We start from the raw sequence: 25138 nt of genomic DNA on the forward strand, positions 1-25138 counted from the left end.
ACCAACCACTTATAGGACTGATACTGATGCCAAGTTGCTTTAACTGCTTACCAGCATGGTTGTCCACCCTCCTAAAATAATCCTGTCTACTTTTCTAAATGGTGAAATCCTATCAATCCAGTAGATATCTCACTGTTGATGCAATTCTCTATCTATATAAGAGCCAGGTACGTCCAAGGATGGAGTACTGTTGCCACATCTGGGTAGGAGCTGCTAGAAAGGACTTATCCTGCCTTGATAGAGTTCAAAATAGACTTTGTAGCCTCATAGATGTCCTTTTCTCTTCCCTGCAACCTCTATCCCACAGAAGAGATGTTGCGAGTTTGTCTCTGCTGTATTGTTATTTTCATGGCAAGTGCTCGACTGAGCTCCAATCTCTGCCCCCCCCCCTCACCAAACTTTCACAAGAAACACCCATCAAGCAGAAATCACTATCAATAATTTCCCCCACTCTTTATATGTACCTAAACCCAAACGTAGATTCCATGAGCAAAGCTTCTTTATTAGAACTGCACGCCTATGGAATTGTCTTCCGCTTTTCTGCTTTCCAGCTGACTACAATATGGTTGTCTTCAAGTCTAACGTAAACAAGTTTTTGATGAGCTGTTCCATATAATTTAACAAATTTACCAGATTTCCATTACTAGCGATTACTATATTGTCCAATTCTGTACCTTACACTCTTATCCTCGAGTGGCCTCTTGGCCTTGATAAGTGGTGCCGCCTATGTAAAAGAAGAGAAAAAAAAAGAAAGAAAAAAAGTACTTGCATACACTGTGACATATCCCCCCACCCCTCAAAATATTAAAAATAAAAACAAAAAATTATTGAATAAATGAAATTTTATTTAAATACACATTTTAATTTTGATATAACCGTTGATGATATACGAATAAAAAGTTAATGAAAAATGAGATGAATCATGAAATGTCCAAATTCCACTGAAATTTTCTTTCCTTTTTCTTTTCCATAAAAGCAAAATCCATTTCTTTAATTTTTTGGCAGATTAATGTCAGCATCCATCCATCCGTCCACTCATCTCCCTTACACACACACAATCACACATACATATACACAGAGTGAAAAATACACTGTCGGAATATATTCAGGAGTTGGTGTTCTTATAGCCAGTTTACATCACCAAGATGGTGCGGTATTGGCAAGTCGTCTCATTCTCCTAAAAAAGAAAAAAAAAAAAAAAGGGGAAAAAATTACAAGCTAAAATTATTAATTTAAAACACGTATTCGTGTACACATATATTCATGTACACATGCAAACACACATGTAGAGGATTGAATTGATAAAAATGCTAAGTAATAATCAGTTGTAAGTGATCGTCTTCTTTTGAAGGTTGAAAGTCCTTAATGCAGCAATCAAAGAATACAATTGCGAATAACTTAAGACTTCTACCTGCTCATGGCTGACAGAACGAGAGCATGCTACCTCTGTGCATTAAATAGTGTTCTGTTTGAAATTCTGTACATATTCCCAAATTCCACAAGATACACCTGAAGAAAGTCAGAGGTTACATTGGGCAAAATCCTGCAAGAATATCATCCAAGATGAGAACAATAGTTCAAATAATGCAAAATATCAATCCTCATCAAAAAAAAAATATCAATCCTCAGAAAAAAAAAATATCAATCCTCAGAAAAAAAAAATATCAATCCTCATAAAAAAAAAAAATATCAATCCTCATAAAAAAAAAATATCAATCCTCATAAAAAAAAAAAATATCAATCCTCATAAAAAAAAAATATCAATCCTCATAAAAAAAAAAAAAAAATCAATCCTCATAAAAAAAAAAAAAATATCAATCCTCATCAAAAAAAAAAAAAAAATATCAATCCTCATAAAAAAAAAATATCAATCCTCATAAAAAAAAAAAAAAATATCAATCCTCATAAAAAAAAAAAAAATATCAATCCTCATCAAAAAAAAAAAAAAAAATATCAATCCTCATAAAAAAAAAAATATCAATCCTCATCAAAAAAAAAAAATATCAATCCTCATCAAAAAAAAAAAAAATATCAATCCTCATCAAAAAAAAAAAAAAATATCAATCCTCATCAAAAAAAAAATATCAATCCTCATAAAAAACAACAAAAAAATATCAATCCTCATCAAAAAAAAAAAAAAAATATCAATCCTCATCAAAAAAAAAAAAAAAATATCAATCCTCATCAAAAAAAAAAAAAAATCAATCCTCATCAAAAAAAAAAAAAAAAAAAATCAATCCTCATCAAAAAAAAAAAAAAAATCAATCCTCATCAAAAAAAAAATATCAATCCTCATAAAAAAAAAATATCAATCCTCAGAAAAAAAAAATATCAATCCTCATCAAAAAAAAAAAAAAAAATATCAATCCTCATAAAAAAAAAAAAAAATCAATCCTCATCAAAAAAAAAAAAAAAAAAAAAAAATCAATCCTCATCAAAAAAAGAAAAAAAATCAATCCTCATAAAAAAAAAATATCAATCCTCATAAAAAAAAATATCAATCCTCATAAAAAAAAGTCTGAGTACTTATTCAGAATAGAGACGGCGTTGAAATAATAACTTTATTATTTGGAAATCCATTTAGATATGCTACATGAGGGAAATTTTCTTTTGGAAAAAAAATATTCTGTACGTCACCTAATAAAAAAAAATATTCTGTACGTCACCTAATAAAAAAAAATATTCTGTACGTCACCTAATAAAAAAAAATATTCTGTACGTCACCTAATAAAAAAAATATTCTGTACGTCACCTAATAAAAAAAAATATTCTGTACGTCACCTAATAAAAAAAATATTCTGTACGTCACCTAATAAAAAAAAATATTCTGTACGTCACCTAATAATTTAATAAATAAAAAACTGTAAATGTTGAATTTAACTTGAGAATCCTATCTAAGAAAAAAAAAAAAAAAACAAAAAACAAAATAGCATGGTTCAGATTCTGCACAAGTACCGTGTTTTGAAGCTTTGAAAGTTAACATGGTTTCAGATTCCATAGTCAGTTAGAGCGTCTATTGTATTAATATAATATTATATTATTAATATAATAATATTATATTAATAATATTATTATATTAATGCTTCCTGCCTCGTTCCAATAACGTTCAGAATAATGAAAAGGTAAACTTGCCTTGTATTACGATCTTGGTCTCTGATCTTCTTCTCCATCTCAGCATCGGTAAGGGTTTCCAGGAACGGGCACCATTGATCAGCTTCATTCTGATTACGTATGGCAACTTCGACCGTTGGCAGAGGTGCCTCGCTGAAAGACACAGACTGACGGCTGCAAGTGAATATATCAACGAATGTAGGGGTCAGAGTGCGTGCGGTAGTGAAGACCTCTGGAGGTGACATGATGAAAGACACGATCGACGAAACATGGTGGATGATTAGATCCAACAACAAAAGAAGAAGACGACACGACAACAAAGAATAGTAGTTAAAAAAAAAAAAGAAGACGACACCGCCACATCAGAGAAAACAATGGCAAACTAAGCTTTTTTTTTTTTAGTGTTTTCTACTCTATGCATTAAAACAGCCAGAGAAACAGTTACCAGAAACATGAGTCAATGAATATGGAAGAAGGTGAAACAGCCACTAAAGTATATAAAAAAAAGGAAGAAAAGTAAAACAATAAAAAGATTTAAAAGCAAAGACAAAAAAAAATGTCTGTTAATGGAAACAAATTTAGTAGAAAGAAACGGCAGAAGTTATAATTTATGACACGCCTTCAAATAACCGAACTGTAAAAGTTATGTGTATATTTGTATTTTTTTTTTTTTTTACACAGGACTCAACTGAAAACTAATTAACCAATCACTATTGAGTTTTAGAACCAAGCTGCTATGTGTAAGATGTTATAATATAGTCTATATTTAGTTTTAAGCAAGGAGGGAGGTAAAAAAAAAAAAAAAAAAAAAAAAAAAAAGGTGTGAAAGTCCTAAATAAACATTTAAGGTCTTGGAGAAATTTAATAGACTTTAGAAATCATTAGACATCATATACAGTAAAACCCCAGGATACGGTGGCTGTAGGATAGTTTTTTTCAGGTTATGATGCGGAATACAATATTTTTCCGGCCTCTGGTTACGGTATTTACCCCACCATATGGTGTTATTTATGTTATTTGATTATATGTGTGTATATAATATACTGTACTATATTTTGTTATTTGATTATATGTGTGTATATAATATACTGTACTATATTTTGATTATATGTGTGTATATAATATACTGTACTATATTTTGATTATATGTGTGTATATAATATACTGTACTATATTTTGTTATTTGATTATATGTGTGTATATAATATACTGTACTATATTTTGTTATTTGATTATATGTTTTTTTTTTTTTTTTTTTTTTTTTTTTACAAAGGCATCACCACATTATCAAGGCCCAGAGGCCACTCAAGGATAAGGGTTAAAGAGTGTACAGTAGAAGTTGGTCAATATAGTAATCATTAGTAATGAAAATTTGGTAAATTTAATAACTTATATGGAACGGCTCATCAAGAACTTATTTACTTTAGACTTGAACAAAACCATATTGTAGTCAGCCGGAAAGCAGGAAAACGGAAGACAATTCCACAGGCGTGCAGTTCTAAGAAAGAAGCTTTGTTCATGGAATCTACGTTTAGGTTTAGGCACAGATAAAGAGTGGGGGAAATTATTGATAGTGTTTACAGCTAGACGAGTGTTTCTTGTGAAAGTTTGGCGAGGGGGGACCATAGATTGAAGCTCAGTTGAACACTTTCCATGAAAATAACGATACATCAGAGACAAACTCGCAACATCTCTTCTGTGAGATAGAGGTTGCAAGGAGGAGAAAAGGACATCTCCTACGAGGCTACGAAGTCTATTTTGAACTCTATCAAGGCAGGACAAGTTCTTTCTAGCAGCTCCTGCCCAGATGTGGCAACAGTATTCCATCCTTGGGCGTACCTGGCTCTTATATAGATAGAGAATAGCATCAGCAGTGAGATATCTACTGGATCGATAGAAAGATCCCACCATTTTTCCAGCGGCCTTGGCAACAGATTTGATATACGTGTTCCATTTAAGATCAGGAGTAATGGTCAAGCCCAGAAGCTTGTCAAAACTTGAGGCCTCCTGAAGACGAGAGCCATTCATTTCAATTGATGACAAATGTGGATTAGAATGTTGATGATGTAAAGAGAGAAGCTTGGTTTTAGATGCATTAAAAGTAACCAGCCACTCCTTTCCCCATTGTACTACGTGCTCAAGATCAGAGGAGAGAGAATTGGAGAGAACTTGCTCGTTTACTGTCTTAGATGTGGTACCATAAATGGTAGTGTCGTCAGCATAAATGTCTACAAATGATGTAAGGATATGATTTGGAAGATCATTAATGTAGATCAGGAAAAGAGTTGGGCCCAGGATGGATCCCTGAGGGACACCGGCATTAATATTGTGAGCTTCTGATTTTTGCCCCTCAACTACTACTCTTATGAATCTATCAGAAAGAAATGATTTAATAATTGAGAAGACTTTTCCAGCTATACCATAGCTAGCGATCTTATGAAGTAAACCTTTATGCCATACCCTATCAAAGGCTTTAGATATGTCAAGAGCAATTGCCCTAGAAAGATTGCCACCGTCGAGAGATTTGCTAATCCTATGCGATATAACTGTAAGGACATCTGCTGTAGATCTAGCAGAACGGAAACCATATTGAGTGTCACTAAGAAGGATAATATACTGTACTATATTTTGTTATTTGATTATATGTGTGTATATAATATACTGTACTATATTTTGTTATTTGATTATATGTGTGTATATAATATACTGTACTATATTTTGTTATTTGATTATATGTGTGTATATAATATACTGTACTATATTTTGTTGCTAATTTTTAATGCTGTGTCCCTAGGTTCTACTGTATTCACTGAATTTCACAATTTTTAAAACTTTTTTTTTTTTTTAGTATTTTAAAGGATTTTAGGATTATGGATAAAACCTCACATTTAAAGAATCAAATACATCAGATTTGCATTGAATTTAATCCATAGTTAGACATTAATTAAATAAAATTCCCTGATTTCATTTTCTCCTGAAGACCAGAAGAAAAAAAATACTTTATCGTTATTTTCATGGAAAGTGTTCAACTGAGCTTCAATCTATGGTCCCCCCTCGCCAAACTTTAACAAGAAACACTAGACTAGCTGAAAACATTATCAATAATTTTCCCCACTCTTTATCTGTACCTAAACCTAAACATAGATTCCATGATCAAAGCTTCTTTCTTAGAACTGCACGCCTGTGGAATTGTCTTCCGTTTTCCTGCTTTCCAGCTGTCTATAATATGGTTGTCTTCAAGTCCAACGTGAACAAGTTTCTGATGAGCCGTTCCACTTAAGTTAACAAATTTACTGAACTTCCATTACTATCGATTACTATATTGTCCTTTTGACTACTCTACACTCTTTAACCCTTATCCTTGAGTGGCCTGTCGGCCTTGATAAGTGGTGACGCCTATGTAAAAAAGAAAAGAAAAAAAAGAAGACCCCTTATACTTAAGCATTAAATTTTAGATATTTAGAATCAAAATCATATAATGGATTTTGATAAAAATTGGATTAAGGATTCAAGACCCAAAGTTTAGTAGTATGTTAACTTGCATTTAATCTTTGTAAGAGGACATAAAAGTAGTGAAAAAGTTTTCCTGCTTAGAGATTTCATTTCACCCATCATGTAATCAGATATTTATCCAATTTCGATTTTATTACTTTTATGACAATTCTTTTCTTTTTTTTTTTTTTAATTTACACTACTTCTATCAAAAGCAAAAAATATTGAATGTCAAGTAAAACAAATGGTACCTACGAAATTGTCATGTTGCAAATAGTAACATATCCAAAAATTATGAATAACGATAAGGCAGAAAAATAATTATTCATGAAAAACTGTTTTCGATAAAGTTTATATGGGGAATAAATTTTGTCCGACATTTTGAATTACGTTCGCCATGTGACATGAGCAACAGAACTTATCTCCCCTGTCAACTTATCTCTTTTTTTCATTAATAATTATTTTTCCACCTTATTTTTTGTAATCTTTGGATATGTTACTATTGGAAACCTGATAATTATGTAGGTATTCACTATTTTTTTTTCATTTGTAGGATACAGAAGTGCTAAGTTTTGGTTTTGTGAAGTTTCTATAATGGGATTTTTAATGAGGAATATTTGCTCAATTTTTATGCCACTATCTACTTTACATGGGGCAGATTTAGACAGAAGTCATTTTTTTTTTATGTGGGGGATATCCAGTTCCTTGGATGGGACAAAAATAAAATTGCTCCAGGCAAGAAGGATCTCTCCTTCTCTGACCAAGGGCAGAACAGATAGCACACTTTGATCTCAATCAGAAGACAAAGATGGCTTAAATCTAATGAATATTGGGTGTAAAAAAATTTGGTGGTGCATAAATCTTTTTTCTTTATGGGTGACCTTATAAAGTGAAACAGGTCAGCCACCCCTTCATACTTCAACATAATCAAAAACATACTATTTCATGCTCCTTTAAAGAAAATTAAAATCGCTAAACCCATCATTACAGTTCACTTTGAATAATTCTTAGAGTTTATGAACAGGTAAGAGATCGGCATTCAGTTCTTAATAGAGTAATATCGAAAACTTGAAAACATACTTGATGCACTTTGCTAAACATTCAACCTTATAAAGTTAGGATCAAGGGTAAGTGAAGCAATTTAGGAAATGAATGACATCCACCCCTACATCTTGCTGTAATAGCAAACGAAAACGGAGCCTTAAAGTTGCCCTTGATTTTTACTCACTTTTGTATGCAATTGCAGCAACACAAATTAACTTTTTGTGACATAAAATAAAATGACTTTAAAAATTGAATACGATTAAATCTAAGTATATTTTTAAAAATAAAAATATTCTATATTGAAATTCATTCATTAAAAAACACTGAAAATCTCATTTAGATCAAATTGTTTTGCTTTCTTTTTTTTTTTAGTAGATTATTACTTTTTTTAACAAATTATTTACTTTTTAGTAGATTATTTTTTTCATAGATTATTTGTTTTTTTGGTAGATTATTACTTTTTTTTAACAAATTATTTACTTTTTTAGTAGATTATTTTTTTCATAAATTATTTGTTTTTTTGGTAGATTATTACTTTTTTTAACAAATTATTTACTTTTTTAGTAGATTATTTTTTTCATAAATTATTTGTTTTTTTGGTAGATTATTACTTTTTTTAACAAATTATTTACTTTTTTAGTAGATTATTTTTTTCATAAATTATTTGTTTTTTTGGTAGATTATTACTTTTTTTAACAAATTATTTACTTTTTTAGTAGATTATTTTTTTCATAAATTATTTGTTTTTTTGGTAGATTATTTTTTTCATAGATTATTCGTTTTTTTGGTAGATTATTACTTTTTTTAACAAATTATTTACTTTTTTAGTAGATTATTTTTTTCATAGATTATTTGTTTTTTTGGTAGATTATTACTTTTTTTTAACAAATTATTTACTTTTTTAGTAGATTATTTTTTTCATAGATTATTTGTTTTTTTGGTAGATTATTACTCTTTTTAAAAAATTATTTACTTTTTTTAGTAGATTATTTTTTTCATAAATTATTTGTTTTTTTGGTAGATTATTACTTTTTTTAACAAATTATTTACTTTTTTCGTAGATTATTTTTTTCATAGATTATTTGTTTTTTTGGTAGATTATTTTTTTCATAAATTATTTGTTTTTTTGGTAGATTATTACTTTTTTTTAACAAATTATTTACTTTTTTAGTAGATTATTTTTTTCATAAATTATTTGTTTTTTTGGTAGATTATTACTTTTTTTAACAAATTATTTACTTTTTTAGTAGATTATTTTTTTCATAAATTATTTGTTTTTTTGGTAGATTATTACTTTTTTTAACAAATTATTTACTTTTTTAGTAGATTATTTTTTTCATAGATTATTTGTTTTTTTGGTAGATTATTACTTTTTTTTAACAAATTATTTACTTTTTTAGTAGATTATTTTTTTCATAGATTATTTGTTTTTTTGGTAGATTATTACTTTTTTTTAACAAATTATTTACTTTTTTAGTAGATTATTTTTTTCATAGATTATTTGTTTTTTTTGGTAGATTATTACTTTTTTTTAACAAATTATTTACTTTTTTAGTAGATTATTTTTTTCATAAATTATTTGTTTTTTTGGTAGATTATTACTTTTTTTAACAAATTATTTACTTTTTTAGTAGATTATCTTTTTCATAGATTATTTGTTTTTTTGGTAGATTATTACTTTTTTTTAACAAATTATTTACTTTTTTAGTAGATTATTTTTTTCATAGATTATTTGTTTTTTTGGTAGATTATTACTTTTTTTTAACAAATTATTTACTTTTTTAGTAGATTATTTTTTTCATAAATTATTTGTTTTTTTGGTAGATTATTACTTTTTTTAACAAATTATTTACTTTTTTAGTAGATTATTTTTTTCATAGATTATTTGTTTTTTTGGTAGATTATTACTCTTTTTAAAAAATTATTTACTTTTTTAGTAGATTATTTTTTTCATAAATTATTTGTTTTTTTTGTAGATTATTACTTTTTTTAACAAATTATTTACTTTTTTCGTAGATTATTTTTTTCATAGATTATTTGTTTTTTTGGTAGATTATTTTTTTCATAAATTATTTGTTTTTTTGGTAGATTATTTTTTTCATAAATTATTTGTTTTTTTGGTAGATTATTACTTTTTTTAACAAATTATTTACTTTTTTAGTAGATTATTTTTTTCATAAATTATTTGTTTTTTTGGTAGATTATTACTTTTTTTAACAAATTATTTACTTTTTTAGTAGATTATTTTTTTCATAGATTATTTGTTTTTTTGGTAGATTATTTTTTTCATAGATTATTTGTTTTTTTGGTAGATTATTTTTTTCATAGATTATTTGTTTTTTTAGTAGATTATTTTTTTCATAGATTATTTGTTTTTTTGGTAGATGTTTTTATAAATTATTTGTTTTATTTGATTGATTATTATTTCCTGATTATGTTTTTTTTTTTTGCTATAAAACAAATTGTTTTCACTTTCATTGTTCATCCCTATTTTATGACGATTAGTTATAGAAATACTGGAAACCATATTGAGATGCTTAAAAATAGCAAAATATTTGTTTGTTGCATGGCATTCACCATATGCAGGTTGGAGCGACTTTCTTCATGAGAAGGAAGTGTCAAAGGGACATCAAATTTAGAGGCGGTCTATCGGGTTTTGAGTGTGATTAGCAAAATATTTGTTGCAGGAAATTAAACAATTTTCTTGATACAAGTTTATATAAACATAAAGGCTTAGAACATTTGAATACTATCATTAATGGGTTCAACAAGTCGAAGCAGAACAAATTAATGATTGTATTAAAACAGTGTTTCCAAGATTTTTCGTAGGAAATAATGAAAAAAGAACAAAAGGAAAAATGCGGATCTTTTATCTACTAGGAAAGGCAGGGAAAAAACGGAAAAGAGGAGAGTGGAAAAGAAAAATGAAAAAAAAAAAAATGAAAAAGGGGAAATAAATGAAAGGGAAAACAAAATAAGGAAAAACAAAAAAGAGCGAAAAAAAAAGAAAAAAAATGGAAAAAACGAAATGGGGGGGGGGAAGAAAAAATGTAAAACAAAAGAAAAATAGTAAAAGAAAAAATGGTAACAGAAAAAAATGGAAAAAAAAAAGAAAATGGAAAAAAAAAAGTAAATGGAAAAAAAAAAGAAAATGGAAAAAAAAAAAGAAAATGGAAAAAAAAAAAGAAAATGGAAAAAAAAAGAAAATGGAAAAAAAAAAGAAAATGGAAAAAAAAAAGAAAATGGGAAAAAAAAGAAAATGGGAAAAAAAAGAAAATGGCAAAAAAAAAGAAAATGGCAAAAAAAAAGAAAATGGCAAAAAAAGAAAATGGAAAAAAAAGAAAATGGAAAAAAAAGAAAATGGAAAAAAAAGAAAATGGAAAAAAAAAAGAAAATGGAAAAAAAAAAGAAAATGGAAAAAAAAAGAAAATGGAAAAAAAAAAAGAAAATGGAAAAAAAAGAAAATGTGAAAAAAAAAGAAAATGGAAAAAAAAAAGAAAATGGAAAAAAAAAGAAAATGGAAAAAAAAAGAAAATGGAAAAAAAAGATAATGAAAAAAAGATAATGAAAAAAGATAATGAAAAAAAGATAATGAAAAAAAGATAATGAAAAAAAGATAATGAAAAAAAGATAATGAAAAAAAAGATAATAAAAAAAAAGATAATGAAAAAAAAGGATAATGAAAAAAAGGATAATGAAAAAAAAGATAATGAAAAAAAAGAAAATGAAAAAAAATAGAAAAAAAAAAAAAAGAAACGGAGAAAATAAAAATGGAGCGAAAAACGAAAGGAAGCGAGTAAATAAAATAAAAATACATTAGTTTAAAAACTAAATAAAATCAACGTTGGGTTTATTTAAAGCAGTTCATTATTTAAAAACGTTTTTTACATTTTAGTAAAAAGGTAAATAAAAACGAGTTTTAGGTGTTTAGTATGAATTAACATTCACCAGTTCTCATCTTTTTTTCAGAAGTTTTCATGGAAAAATATTTTCATTTGTCATTACACTGTTTAATATATATAATAGGATAAAAAAAATGAAGGCTTCAAATAATCTGAAATTACAATTTATAAGTTTTGAAAAAAAATTATTTAATCAGGAATATTGTATGTCACGCTTTTGATAGTTGGTGGTTTTGTCTTTTTAGTGTTAAAATTTTATGAAATTGTATTTTTATATAGCTTTTTCAAAAAATTTTAAATGTGAAATAGAGTTATTAGTTTGAATGTCTAATAAGGGTTTTCAATTATCAAGTATTAAAATTCATGGCATCATAAAGATGGAATTAATTTATTTTAAGTTAATACTTCAATAATAATAAAAAACTATTTGGACCCTGTAAAAAATAAATACATAAATAGGGCAAAATATTTCGCAAAATCTGACATAAAAATATTTTTGTTAAAAATAAGTAAATTTTGCTCTAAACAATGAAACTTTTGAATAGGAATTCTTGTCACTGATCTGTCTTCTCCTTTTGATTGATTAAAACGATAGTACTGGTTATAATACTTCAAAATATATTTTGTTTAAGCAGTTACCTACATTTTGAAGAAATACTTTTAATTTTTTTTAAGAAAACAAATTTTGTACAAACATCTAAAAGTAAAAAAAAAAACTGTTGAGAGCATATACCAACAATTCTAAGGCCAACAAACTCCAAAACCTAATTAAAACTCTTTTTTGTGTAAAAGAAGGTTTAAATTTTATTATTTTAACAAAGTTTACTCGTGAAAGTTATGTAGACCAGTTTGTGATAGCTATTCAAACCAATGAATTTAAGTAACAAAAATTGCACAAGAGGACAATAAAAAAATATGAAAATTTCATATTAAATTTCTCAGAGTCTGGGATACAATACATAAAGGGATAATATAAAAAGGTTTGTCAAATAAAAAAGAATTATATCCATGTTTTTTAAAGTAAAGTGAATTCGTAGCCGCGAATTTTTTCCCTCTTAAATAAAAATCAAATCTTATTAGGTGATTACTTGTGTATGCTCTGAAAAAAAAAACAACAACATGATCACTTTAGAATGTAAATAAACCTAACATAAAATGATCGCTTATTTTTGGGCCACTGTCTAATAAAATAGCTTTTTAAGGGCATATAAGAAGAATTTTTTTTTGTTAAGGTAGATTAAGTGTGTGTGTGTGTGTGTGTGTGTGTGTTTATATTTCTTAACCCTATCAATAACTAAGTCCGGTGGCAACAGTCCACTACCCCCCCCCCCAAACCTCTCCTTATACTACTACTAACTTTAAGTCTAGCTGGCATCAATCTTCCCACCCCCAGAATGCTTACATCCAAGATTTAACTAAAACATTTCCATGTTGTTCAGTCATTAACCAGTCGGAAAGTGGGTAATCAATCATCTTTAACACAGAACAGATATGTACAAGGCTTATAACACACTACTAATTGTATCATGATAGTTTCCTACATGTAAATCCACTGAACTGTTTGCCAAAACGTGCAGAGTGTAAATATAGTATATTAATGTATACAAATATCATTGACTACATATGTGCAGACATGTTTCTAATGCAATTCCTTTAGAAAAACAGTGTCTTCAGGCCTAATCTTCTTTTAAAACCAAATTTAAATCAGAAACATGCATGCACGTATATAGCCAATAATGTTTGTATATGAGGACGCTACAGACGGCCAAAAAAAAAGGCAGTGTAGCCGAAACAATAATGTAACTTAACAGAAAGATACGGTAATAAAAAATAAAACGCATATATATATATATATATATAGTTATAATCACGTTGACACAGATCACCGAAGTTAAGCAATGTTGAGTCTGGCAAGTACCAGATGGGTGACCATTTGGGAATTCTAGGTGCTGTATGTGCTCTCCGCTTATCTCAACATTGTTTTCAGTCGTCCTGCACGTACACTTGCCACTGGTTTTAACAATGCTGACTTAAGAGTAGTATGACTGGAGATTGCACAACTCTTACGAGAAAAAAAATCCATGCGCAGGCAGCCTTACAGTGGGTATCCATAGTCTGTCAAGACTGAGGGAAGCTAATATATGTATTTGCTGTATGCTCTGTTTGATAATCAAACCACTGTTGTCAACTACACTAATTCATCTTCACAGAAAAGATATTTATTACTTCGTTTTTCTGTATTCTTGCTTTGTGCCATTTTTCTGTATTCTTGCTTTGTGCCATTTTTCTTCCTAATTATTCACTTGTGCTATTTTTAGTGTGCATCTTAAAAATCAATAGCATGCAAGTTCAACGTTAAATTTTTTCATACTTTTTAACTGTTCACCTGCATAACAAAATCTACAACGTAATTAGATTAAAAAACTAATTTCTATATTGATAAAAGTGTAGTACAGTTCTTGTGTTTATGTGTGTGCTTCATGTCTATATGCGACTAATATATATATTAATACGATAGCGTGTTTTCTTTTGTGTGTCACACTTACGGGTCATTTAATTGTTATGTTCTTCTATTTCTTGGCATAAATAATTTTATCAAGAATTCTTCATAAGTTTTAGTTTCAGTTATGGCTGAAGGAACTCAAGTTTATATATTTTTTTTTTCATAAGTTTTTATTTCAGTTTCGATTCAAGCTAATGCACCCAAGATATATGGATATATATTTTTTATTTCTGAAATCGCAAATTTATAACATAAAAATTGATAAAACATTAACTCTATAATAATATATATGAAATCTGCAAGAATTAAAGTATATTTAAACGTACTTTACAACCGGACTTTACCAGGCATTCATGCTAGCTTAGATAAATAATTTTGCAGTTTTAACAAAAAAGCTACAATAATATCAGAGAATCTCCATTTACACTGAACATCTACAGAATGCCAGCATCAATATATTACATATGTATGAATCTCCTGCAGAATTTCCATAGGTCCCGCTAGTATTTTATTATTATTATTATTATTATTAGTATTATGCAATTATTTATTGGAAAAATAAAAATAGCACAAAACAAAAAAATCCTATTTAAAAAAAAAAATTAAATCTACCAGAATGCATTTATTAATTAGTAAATAAGTCAAACATTTTAGTCTTAATATAAAAAAAACAAAATACTTGAATTACTTTGTGACCTTTGAAAATTTTAAATGCTTTCCAAATCCTTTCAACTGTCAAACAACAAATCTTTGAAAACCGGCTTTAAAATTCTTAGCAATTAAAAGGTTGAATGTTTTGGAAACTTTTTACACCCAATAATTTTTACAAATACTGATGCAAATTTTACACCCAATAATTTTTACAAATACTGATGCAAATTTTACACCCAATAATTTTTACAAATGCTGATGCAAATGCAATGTTATTTTGCAACATTTATATCTCAATTATAGGTTCAATAAAATTTTGCTCAATTAAGCTTCCAAGATTCTATTTAAAAAGAAAAAAGGAAAACAAACAAAAAAATTCAAGTAAAACCTAAGCAATGCCAGGTAGGTGAATAAAAAAAGAAAAGAAAAGAAAACACAGATTAAATAAAATAAGATCTTATGCAATTGAATATTGAAACTGAAAGAACAAAAAAGAAAAAAAAATAACTGAGAAAAAGGAAGTTTAAAATCTTAAAATGACCAACATATTGAAGAAACAAAATTTACAACCACCTAATTTGACCATTTATCCACATAGATAAAATCCAAAAAAAAAACAAAAAAACCTAACAACAAAAAATATATATGAATGATGATAATGATCGTATTTTTGTGAGGTGCTTTCATATTTTATTGTATCTGTATATCCTACAAGCAATTATGAAAAAAAAAAAAAAAAAAAATAAAAATTTTTTTTTTTTTTTTTTTAGTGGGGAAAATGACTAAAAGAACCTGATTTTCTCCATCTTTCTAGAACACTAGCCTAGTCTAATATCACTAAACTAGTAGTGGGGAATATGATTTCGTAATTTATTTTTCAAAATATTACCCATTTGTAAGTGGTTCATTACATATGATAAGTTGAACATAAGTTGCTTGCTTTTTCATTTTTTTGGTACTGATCCAGAGCTTGACCCAAGGTTGTGCTGGTGTCTTCCAGAAAAGTACACGGAAAAACCAAATGCAATTGGCCAATTAGCAGACAAGTTTTTATTAATAGGAAAAAAAAAAAAAAAAAAAAAAAAAAACTTTTAAATTGAAATTTCATTCATAGATGTGCCCATGTTTTTGTCTAAACCCCTCCCCCCCCAAAAAAAAAAAAGAAAAGCAAAATAAAAAACATTTCTTTGAAACATTTGCTAAAACAATTTTTTTTAATATACTTTGGAAAAAAAAAAAAAAAAAAAAAAAAATTATTTCATAATTTAAGTCTTGTGTTAAAGCTTTTTTTTCAACATTTTGAATTTATTGTCTGACAGCGTTTGCATCAGCTTTTTCCAGCTACTTATCATAAATTGCCAAAAAATGTGGACACAGCCTTGGATAAGGTTAAAGGCCGTTAGTTAATGTTTTTTTTTTTTTTTTAAACTTATAACTGAGGATAAATTTCTTAATGATATTAGTGAACACAATATGTCCAATAAGGAATATCCAATGGGCTAACCGCTTCCATAATCTGCAAAGGTATCACCGCCGATTTGAATGGAGATATATAAATCTAACATATAAAGTAAAGTTAGTCTGCTTCTTGATTTTTGTCATCAATAACTTTTGTCAAAAAAAAAAAACAAAAAACAAAAAAAACGATTTTAAGTCATTGTTTCTGTATCGCTGCAATTATTTAAAACAAAATGTAATTTGATTGGATTCCTTCTAGAAAATATTTTGCTCAGAAGTTGGAATTATTTTCATATGGACACTATCAAAAAAAGACGCAATACTGTATTCGTCAATAAAGTGTTACTTCCCTTTATTTGAAGGGAAACGTTTTAGAGAACAAAAAAAAAAGAGTATATTTTCAAAATAATAAAAAACAAAAGAATTTGCAAGTCAATACACTATACAGTGGTTGATAAGAGTGAAACTAAGACATGCATGGAGAAGTCAGAAAAACAAAATAAACTAAGTTTTGAGAATCCTTCAACAATGAAAGAAGCAATGAGGAGAAACACAAGGAGAAAAAAAAAAAAACAAAAAAAAAAAACCAAACTATAAGACACTGTTCCTTCTGTTGGTTAAGCATAATTAAACTGGGCTAAGTGTTCAAAAGAGCTGGAGAAAATAAATAAAATCAGATAAGTTTATCTGAACCTTTTAAAACAAAATCTCCTAAATTTCATAAATACTTGTTGGATAGCAGGTGTGTATGCAGAAAGATATAAATTTGACATTTTGTTGCATGCAAATATACGTTTTAGAAATTTGTGTTTTGGGGAGGGGTGGAGGGGAGTGGGTGGGATGGGGGTGATTTGAATAAATAAAAAACAAAACAAAAAACAATATTAGACAAGCAACAAAAAATAATTTACTGTTTAGGATTAAAAAATTAAGATCACTTTAACATATTTGTAACAAAATTAAACAATTTAAATAATTATCCGTTATAATAATAAAAAAAAAGGATCTAATGTACCGTCAATACCACAGTTATGCTGATAACAGCTTTAGTATGACACCATATTTTATATCACTTGAAGATCATACCTTTTTGAAATATAAGGGGGGAAAAAAATGTATTTTTAAATTGACTCAGAATGTGAATTCCCTGCCCCCAGTTAAAACTCCTTGAAAATTTATATTTATTATAAAAAAAAAACAAAAAAAAAAACGGTGCTTGTGCATTATAATAGGATAAAAAAAAAAAATTCTAGGTAAAAACACTTATGTACTTACGTGTAATGTCGAAATTAATATAAATTCCAAAAATTTATAAAAATGATTGTGTAGAGGATCTGCTAGAACTATTTTTTTTTTTTTACAAGAAGCAGATAGTGATCCACCATTTTCTATCTTGAGGACAAATTTTCAAGAATTACAATTATTTTGTCAATTATAGACTGCAGTTACCTCCCCTGGATTTTAAGTCCGCAACATTAACTAACTATGATAAAACTATAATTTGATAAATTTTATTTTTACTTCTTTGTTTTTCCTACTTGATCATTTTACTAACTTCAATTTAATATGCAAATATGTGATGGCGTTTTTACTTGAAATGCATTTATTGAATTATATTGCACAAGCACACACAACACAATTTTTAATTTGGAAAATTCTGAATTTTTAATTATCCATAAAATATCTTTTAGAAACATTATTGGATCTGCAACGATTTCACTAAATTCGTGTTATTGTTGCAACAGTGTTCACTATCATTAGGCCAAGCTGATTTCTTTCTTGGCCTAAACAACATGTGATACCAGCCGATGCACCATGGATCTGAACAAGCTTTGCAAGGCGGTCAATCACTTTTGATTCTACCGCCTTGATAATTGTTGTCCTGATCCTCAGCTGGCTGCCAACAAGTTGGGTAGAGAGGATAACATTGTGAATTATCTCACAATGTAAATTCATACAATAACATGAAACTTAACATAAATTTCTATCAAACGATGTTTATTTTATGTATTGTTTCTCTTTATCTACTCCGATTTTGCTTCATTAAATTATTTGTTTATCAAAGCTGTGCATTGTCTTTCTTCAATTGTGTTTTACCATACACACATGATGATCCCGTCCACAGAAATTAAGAGAATTAAACCCAATTGTAAATGAAGTGAAAAATAAATTTATGCCCGAGAATATCAGCTTCAATAAAAAAAAATATGAATAAATAAATAAAATAAAGCAAAAATATGGAAATTAATTTAAGCAAAAATAAACTTCACCAGTGTGTATGTGTGTGTGTGTGTGTGTGTGTGTGTGTGTGTGTGCGCGCGCAAAATAATGGATTTTGAAACAAATGTATTTCTGGAGAAAACATTAAAATGAACCCGTAGAAAAAAAAAGAAAAAAAAAAAAAATGAGTTTTTTTATTTATAAAGTTTTTATTGCATGTTTCAGTGTGGCAGAGTTCTCAAAATCCAGAAGATGTAACTTCAATCATTTTTAACAGAATTGACTTATCTCCCTTGCATTCAATTCAAGATTTGACATTTTAAAATACAATGTTGGGACATTTATTGTGGATGAATTTTTTTCAAAATTAGACCTAGCACAACTTCTGCTGGATCATTTTTAATACATTTTGGAATTTATACTAATTTCAACATGAACTTTATGTGATGTTTTCACCTGAAATGTATTCGTTCCAAAATCATCAATTTTTTTGCACATGCATCTTTTCAGCTTTATTAATTGATAACTTGTCTAAACAAGCTGCTTTAAGTTTAAAATAATTATTTTGAAATAAACATAATTCTTAGCATGAAAAATAATTCATTAATTTGAAAAATTTCAAATTAATAATTTTGTGTTTTGATTAAATAACCTTTGTCAAAATAAAACTGCAATTTTTTTTTTAACACAGAAAAGATCTTTTTTGTATGTACCTTATAAAAAATTTGTATTTTTAACATGCCATTTTTATATCACAGGCCAGTTCATGGCACAGACAAGAAACACGACTGAAGACCTTGACAAATGTTTGATTTGGGGAGATTTTTAAGGATATGTATTATTGATTGTGGAAACTGATAAGGTTAATACAAACAAACAAAGTAGTTAAGGTGTCCATTCAAAAGATGTGAGCGACAGAAATATTTTACAATTACTTTTCAATGCATCTTGTTATGCTCAGATATAGGTCAGAATGTTATTCAATTTATTTGCAAATATAGTTGATTTAATTTCATTCAAAAAATCTGAAAAGAAATAGATCTAAATTCATGCTTCTGAACTGTGACGTGAAATGACCTGTAGTATAGAATACCATGATTTTAATGTAAAAAAAAAAAAAAAAAAGATAAACAAAGCAAGAAAAGAAAGGAAAAAGAAAAAAGAGAAAACAAAACAAGAAAAGAAAAAAGGGAAAAAGAAAAAGAAGCTACTTTAAGATTAAGTAAATTTGAAAAAAACAATGTTTTTTTTACTTTTGACAAAGTATAACTTGATTGATATTAGATATGGTGTTGAGCTAAAGCAGTCCCTTTTAATTGCCAGCAAAATTGGGATGTTGAATATACACTAGGTCTTAAAATTATTTTTTTAAAAAATCAAAAAAAGAAACAAAATGTACAACTACTTGGTATAAATTTATGATTATCATAAATCAAAATTATGCAATTGTTAAATTTAAATATTCAAATTTTCAAAAAGGTTTAAGGCAAAAATGTCAGGTACTTATTTCCAATCAGACTGATATGAAAAACAACAAAAAAACAAATCTTATTTTTTTTTATACAGGCCAATTTTGTAGCTTCGTATTGTAAAAAAAAAAAAAAGTCATAAACACTTAAAATTTGAGTGCATTTCAAAAATGATTAAAAAATTATCAGAATTTAAAATTTTATTTAATATGTAAAATTGCATATTTTAGTCATCTTAGTAAATACTACAACTACAAAATATTTAATATTTTCATTTTGTGTGATTTATTTTTCATTTTTTTCTTATGGAATTTTAAATATTTTTGAGAATGATAAAAATCACAATATATAATTTTTCTTGTTATCCATGGAGACATTTTATTTATATATCCTCTAAGAATACCATCCACAAGCAATATATATAACAAGTTTTATCAAGATTACTAAAATTAAGTATTAATTATAATACAATGATATATAATGTTTTCAAATCATTCATCACCTTAGAGACATGTCATATTTTCTAAGTAACTTATCTTTCTTATCGTTTTTTTTTTATTTCACCACACATTAGTATTGACTATGCTAAACTCTTCCTCATACCCTACTCCTATCTCTTCTCACCCTTTCCTTCATCTATTTTTTGTTCTGTTACTCACCAACTCATCTGCTTAACTTCTTGCACTCCTTCTCTTGTCCACTACCCCAAATATATCTTTATTACTCCCTCCCCTTTTCTTTCATTAGAGTTGTAAATCACGTGACTCAAACCCTTAATTAAAATTTAAAAACTGCAGTTATATTTTTTTCTATTGTCTTCAACAACTGATTTTTATTTCTACAATAAAGTCTCATATTTCGTTCCACAAGGTGCTTGCTTATGTCCAGCTATGAATAAGCATTTGTTATTTTATAAAAATGGTTAAAAATCAGCAGATTCGATTTGATTAGCGAAGAAACATTAACAGACAACAAAAATCACAACTGAATACAAGAAAAACAGTGCAAATAAATAAATGAATCATAAATCTAAAGAAATCCAAGTAAGCATCAGTATGACGCCGACCAATGCCATTTTATGGAAATGTTCTGAGATTCTAAGTTTTTATGACTGGTGGTGATATCTCACCTGCCCACAAATGAGCCAATTTAAAAATTGATAAGACTGTTTTCATTGTTTGTAACAAACTTTTTCACTTATTCGTAAATATTGAAAGAAAAAGACAAAATTAAAAAAAAAAAATCCCAAATATATATAATAAAAAGGAAAAAAAAAGGAAAAAAAAAAAAAAAAAAAAGAGGCGTTAAAAAGTGTTTGTGAAGCAAGGCTTAAAATAAAAGAGGTGTACTTTGAAAAAAAAAAAAAAAAAGTGAGAATTGAGAAAAATCCAACTCTGTCCTACAGAGGGGAGGAAGGATAGTGAAGTGCTTGGTACAAGGGAAATAGAAAAGAGAAGAGGGATAGGGTGGAGGAGAGAGGGAAGAAGGAGAAAATAAACCCAAACCAGATAATAAGTGTAAATAATATATTCATAAAAAGTTATTATGTATACACACACACACATTGTAGATAACAATAGTACCCCATCCCGAAAAAAAATAAAAAATAAAATAAATAAATAAAAATAAAATATTAATATCCCATGACTTTTTCAGCCCAGTTAACAACCTACCTGAAGCAATCAGGTACTCTCATCGATTCCTGATGCAATTCCTCCTAAGTGTTAAAATTCATTTTATTTTCTGCATTGCGATTCTCCAGGATATCCACTTTTATTTTTTTTTGCATTTCAAATACTTTCCCAGATTCAGCTCACTGTACAGAAACAGCTTGAAACAAATTATCTTTTGCAAACACCTCTACATCTGACAAGATTTTCATAATTTGTCATAATCACTACCTGCAGTAATGTCTGCAGCAAGTTGAACATGTCTCATTCATACTTCTTGTAATGTAGCCGTAAAATATTCACACTCGGACCTCACACGTATGCAGACAGTCGCAAGGAAAGAATTTAACTTGCTCTTTTTTTTCATTTAAAAAAAACAGACATTTACAGGTACTTTCAAAATTAATGCCTTGTCTCTTGTTCAAAAGTCTTCTTATACTCTAATATGCTTAACAAGACTCTGCAATGTGGTATTTTGTTTTTGTCTGGCCATGTTTAGGACACGTCTTTCCTTGCTGCTATCAAGCTACGCGTGTAACATGTCTAGTTTTATCTTTCTTGAGACACGTTTTTCTTTTTTATAATCTTTTCTTCCTAGATAGAGAGAGAGACATGTTACATATATGCCTAAGAATATCAGGAAAAGATGTGTCCTAAACATGGCCCAATAAAGACAGAGCCTTGTTAAGCACATTGGAATACGAGAAGACTTTTGAACAAGAGACAAGGCATTACTCTGAAAAGTACCTGTAAATAAATGTCTTGCTTCAACTAAAGAAAAAGGGAGTCATGTCTTTGTTTCCTTGTGATGTTTGCATACAACGTATGGGTCCCAAGAGTTGACATGTAATGATTATGTTACATCAATAGTGAACAGTATATTGCATTATTGGTGTTTGAAGAAAGAAAAAAAAAAATCACAAATGAAAAAGAAAACTGTGCTTTTTCACAAATACAATGCACAATGTCACAAGTTAATCACAACATGGGGAAGTTATTTTGCTCCAATGAAGAAGTGATATTGAAAACAGAGGTCAAAAACGTGTTCTACGTCGAATTGTTAGAGAAACATTAGCATCCGTGTATCCCCCTAGACGGAAACTATGTCAATGAATAAAGTTGAATTTTAACTAAAACTATTGTCTTATTAGTTAAGCTGAGGATTTATTGAGTGATGTGCTATAATATGTATAGTCGCAAAATTTTGTTTTTAAACCTTGAAAACGATATGAAAAAAAAAAAAAAAAAAAAAAAAAAAATTTTTTTTAGTCCCAAGCCCTTCGTTGGAAAATTCCTTTGCTTGTAAGTCAATTTAATCCCTTGCAATAATCACTGCATTAGTTTTATTTTCAAGAATCAACACTAGTCATAATATTATTATAGGGATCGTCATTTGTTTACTATAAAAAACTGTTTTGGAGATTTAAAAACAAAACAGTATTTTATCACATGGCTCTCCAGCAGTGTTTATTATCAGATGAGCCCTCTTAAGAGGATCAATAATAAGTGGTCATTTCTAACGCAACACAACATTCCAACATGTCATTGAATACTATCTAACCATTTACTGTTTATACACAGCTAATCTATATATTAATACGATAGCGTGTGTTATTTTCTGTGTCACGCTTACATCTGGGTCGTTTAATTGTTATGTACTTTCATTTCTTGTCATAAATAATTTAAATAAATAAATTCTTCATAAGTTTTGGTTTCAGTTTCGATTATAGCTGATGGCACTTAAGTCATTTATTTTTTTTCATAAATAATTTTACTAAGAATTCTTCACAAGTCTTGGTTTCGGTTATGGCTGAAGGAACTCTCAAGTTATATATATATATATATATATATATATATATATATATATATTTTCCATAAGTTTTTATTTCGGTTTTGATTCAAGCTAATGCACCCAAGTCATATAGATATATTTTTTTTATTTTTTAAATTGCAACTTTATGATATATAAAAATCGATAGAAAATTAACTCTATAATAATATATATGAAATCTGCAAGAATTAAAAAAATTTTAAAAAGCGTACTTTACGACCGGGCTTTACTGAGGCATCCATGCTAGCTTAGATAAATACTTTTGCAGTTTTAACAAAAAAGCTACAATAATATCAGAGCGTCTTTAGGTACACTGAACATCTACAGAATACCAACATCAATATATTACATATGAATGAGGTCTCGCTAGTTAGTATTAATAGAACTTAAATTCTCTTAATTCCCATACTAATTACAGGTTGAATACCAACCTACAGTGGGAAGGACGACATTGTGACTGTTTTGAATTCTCCAACTGGCAGTAATTATCATTTCCTACACCAATGAGAACATAAGTCTGAAACCCCTGTATCTGTAGGTTTTAAAATAATATTTATTTAAAACATATATTTTTTTTACTTATAAAACAGTTATCTATAGACACATGTTTTGCTGCATTTATGATTCACATCTCCAACCAGACTATGATAGTGTGCACAGACCATTACATTATGAAGTCCTGGTTGCAATTATGTGCGATTTGTATCACTTTTAAAGTTGCGTTGGTTTTTGTAAATTTTTTAACAGTAATCAAAATTTGGAGGAGGACGTTTTTTTCTCAGTGCACGGGCAATGCTGAGCACCCACCTGTTTCTACTTTGTTTCTTTTAAAACTGAATTATTTTCAGTTTGTTTTATTTTTACAGACTTTTACAGCATTAAAGAAATTTGCTTAAACTGGTATATAGTCATCAAAAAGTGCTTAATATCTTGAGAATAGCTTCTCTTTGTATCTCTTCTGCTGAAATATCTAGTGGGGAGGTCACATACTTTTTTTTTGACGATTACATTTTTGTATCTTTATCTGTTCTTTAAGTAGATTACAACATTTTTTATTTTTGAAATTGTGGGGTATCAACGTTGCCCACGATGAAGTTGATATAATAATGAAAAGAGTGCTCAATATCCTTAGTATAGCAGGTGTGTGTCCAAATGGAACTTCATGTGGACCTGGGCAACGCCAGGTATTCTTGCTAGTTATATATAAAAATAATTTATGAAATGAATAGCAGATTCTCTACAGTGCAATGTAAACTACAGTATATTGTGAACTTAGTCAGTGCGAGAGGCATGTGAAGATGCATCGCGATGGATCCCCAATTAGAGGAATCAATCGATTTGATTGAAAAATGGGTGATTACATCCATTTTGATGATGATAAAAATATGGGCGTGTAAAATAATCATTCATCATCATTCAATCCCAACACGCTGCTAGTACATAATAAAGCATTATCTAAAAATGTAAGTGCAAATAACTGGTAGCAGCTAGAGAAAGGCAACTAAAAAGCAAAGAATCACAATAGAAAAAAAAAATGTATCTGATAAATAATTGTTTATAAAAAGTTATTTGTTTTTATCAATAGCATAACAAAAGATTGTCCAAAAAGATTTAAATAATTCACATGGTTTCATGTTTTTATAAATATTTTCTTTTTCAAATGTTTGATGTTCAGATGAGAAATATGTACCCAAGTTAAAAGTAACAATTCTTCAATTTTCCTAGAATATATTTTGTTAGAATGAAAAAAAAAAAAAAATTATGTTCCATATGTATCACAAACGTTT

The 25138-nt window shown here is 28.0% G+C and overlaps 1 protein-coding gene across 5 annotated transcripts in view; it reads right to left on the bottom strand.

The window, feature by feature from the left end:
• Positions 1–827: 827 nt before the first annotated feature.
• The window catches only part of LOC145268451 (SWI/SNF-related matrix-associated actin-dependent regulator of chromatin subfamily B member 1-like), a 60986-nt gene continuing 36675 nt past the window's right edge, over positions 828–25138 (bottom strand). For 3 of the 5 annotated variants that reach the window (XM_080124018.1, XM_080124021.1, XM_080124020.1), the window contains exons 9-10: positions 3133–3285; positions 828–1177 (exon numbers count right to left, since the gene is read on the bottom strand). In XM_080124018.1, the coding sequence (XP_079980144.1) occupies positions 1138–1177; positions 3133–3285 (193 nt within the window). In that variant the 3' untranslated portion in view covers positions 828–1137. The remainder of the gene's footprint in view (positions 1178–3132; positions 3286–25138) is intronic. The other 2 variants (XM_080124022.1, XM_080124019.1) reach the window with 1 other exon arrangement.

Source organism: Euprymna scolopes, chromosome 43 (genome assembly GCF_053919585.1).
Source record: "Euprymna scolopes isolate OS-2025 chromosome 43, ASM5391958v1, whole genome shotgun sequence".
Taxonomy (NCBI): domain Eukaryota; kingdom Metazoa; phylum Mollusca; class Cephalopoda; order Sepiida; family Sepiolidae; genus Euprymna; species Euprymna scolopes.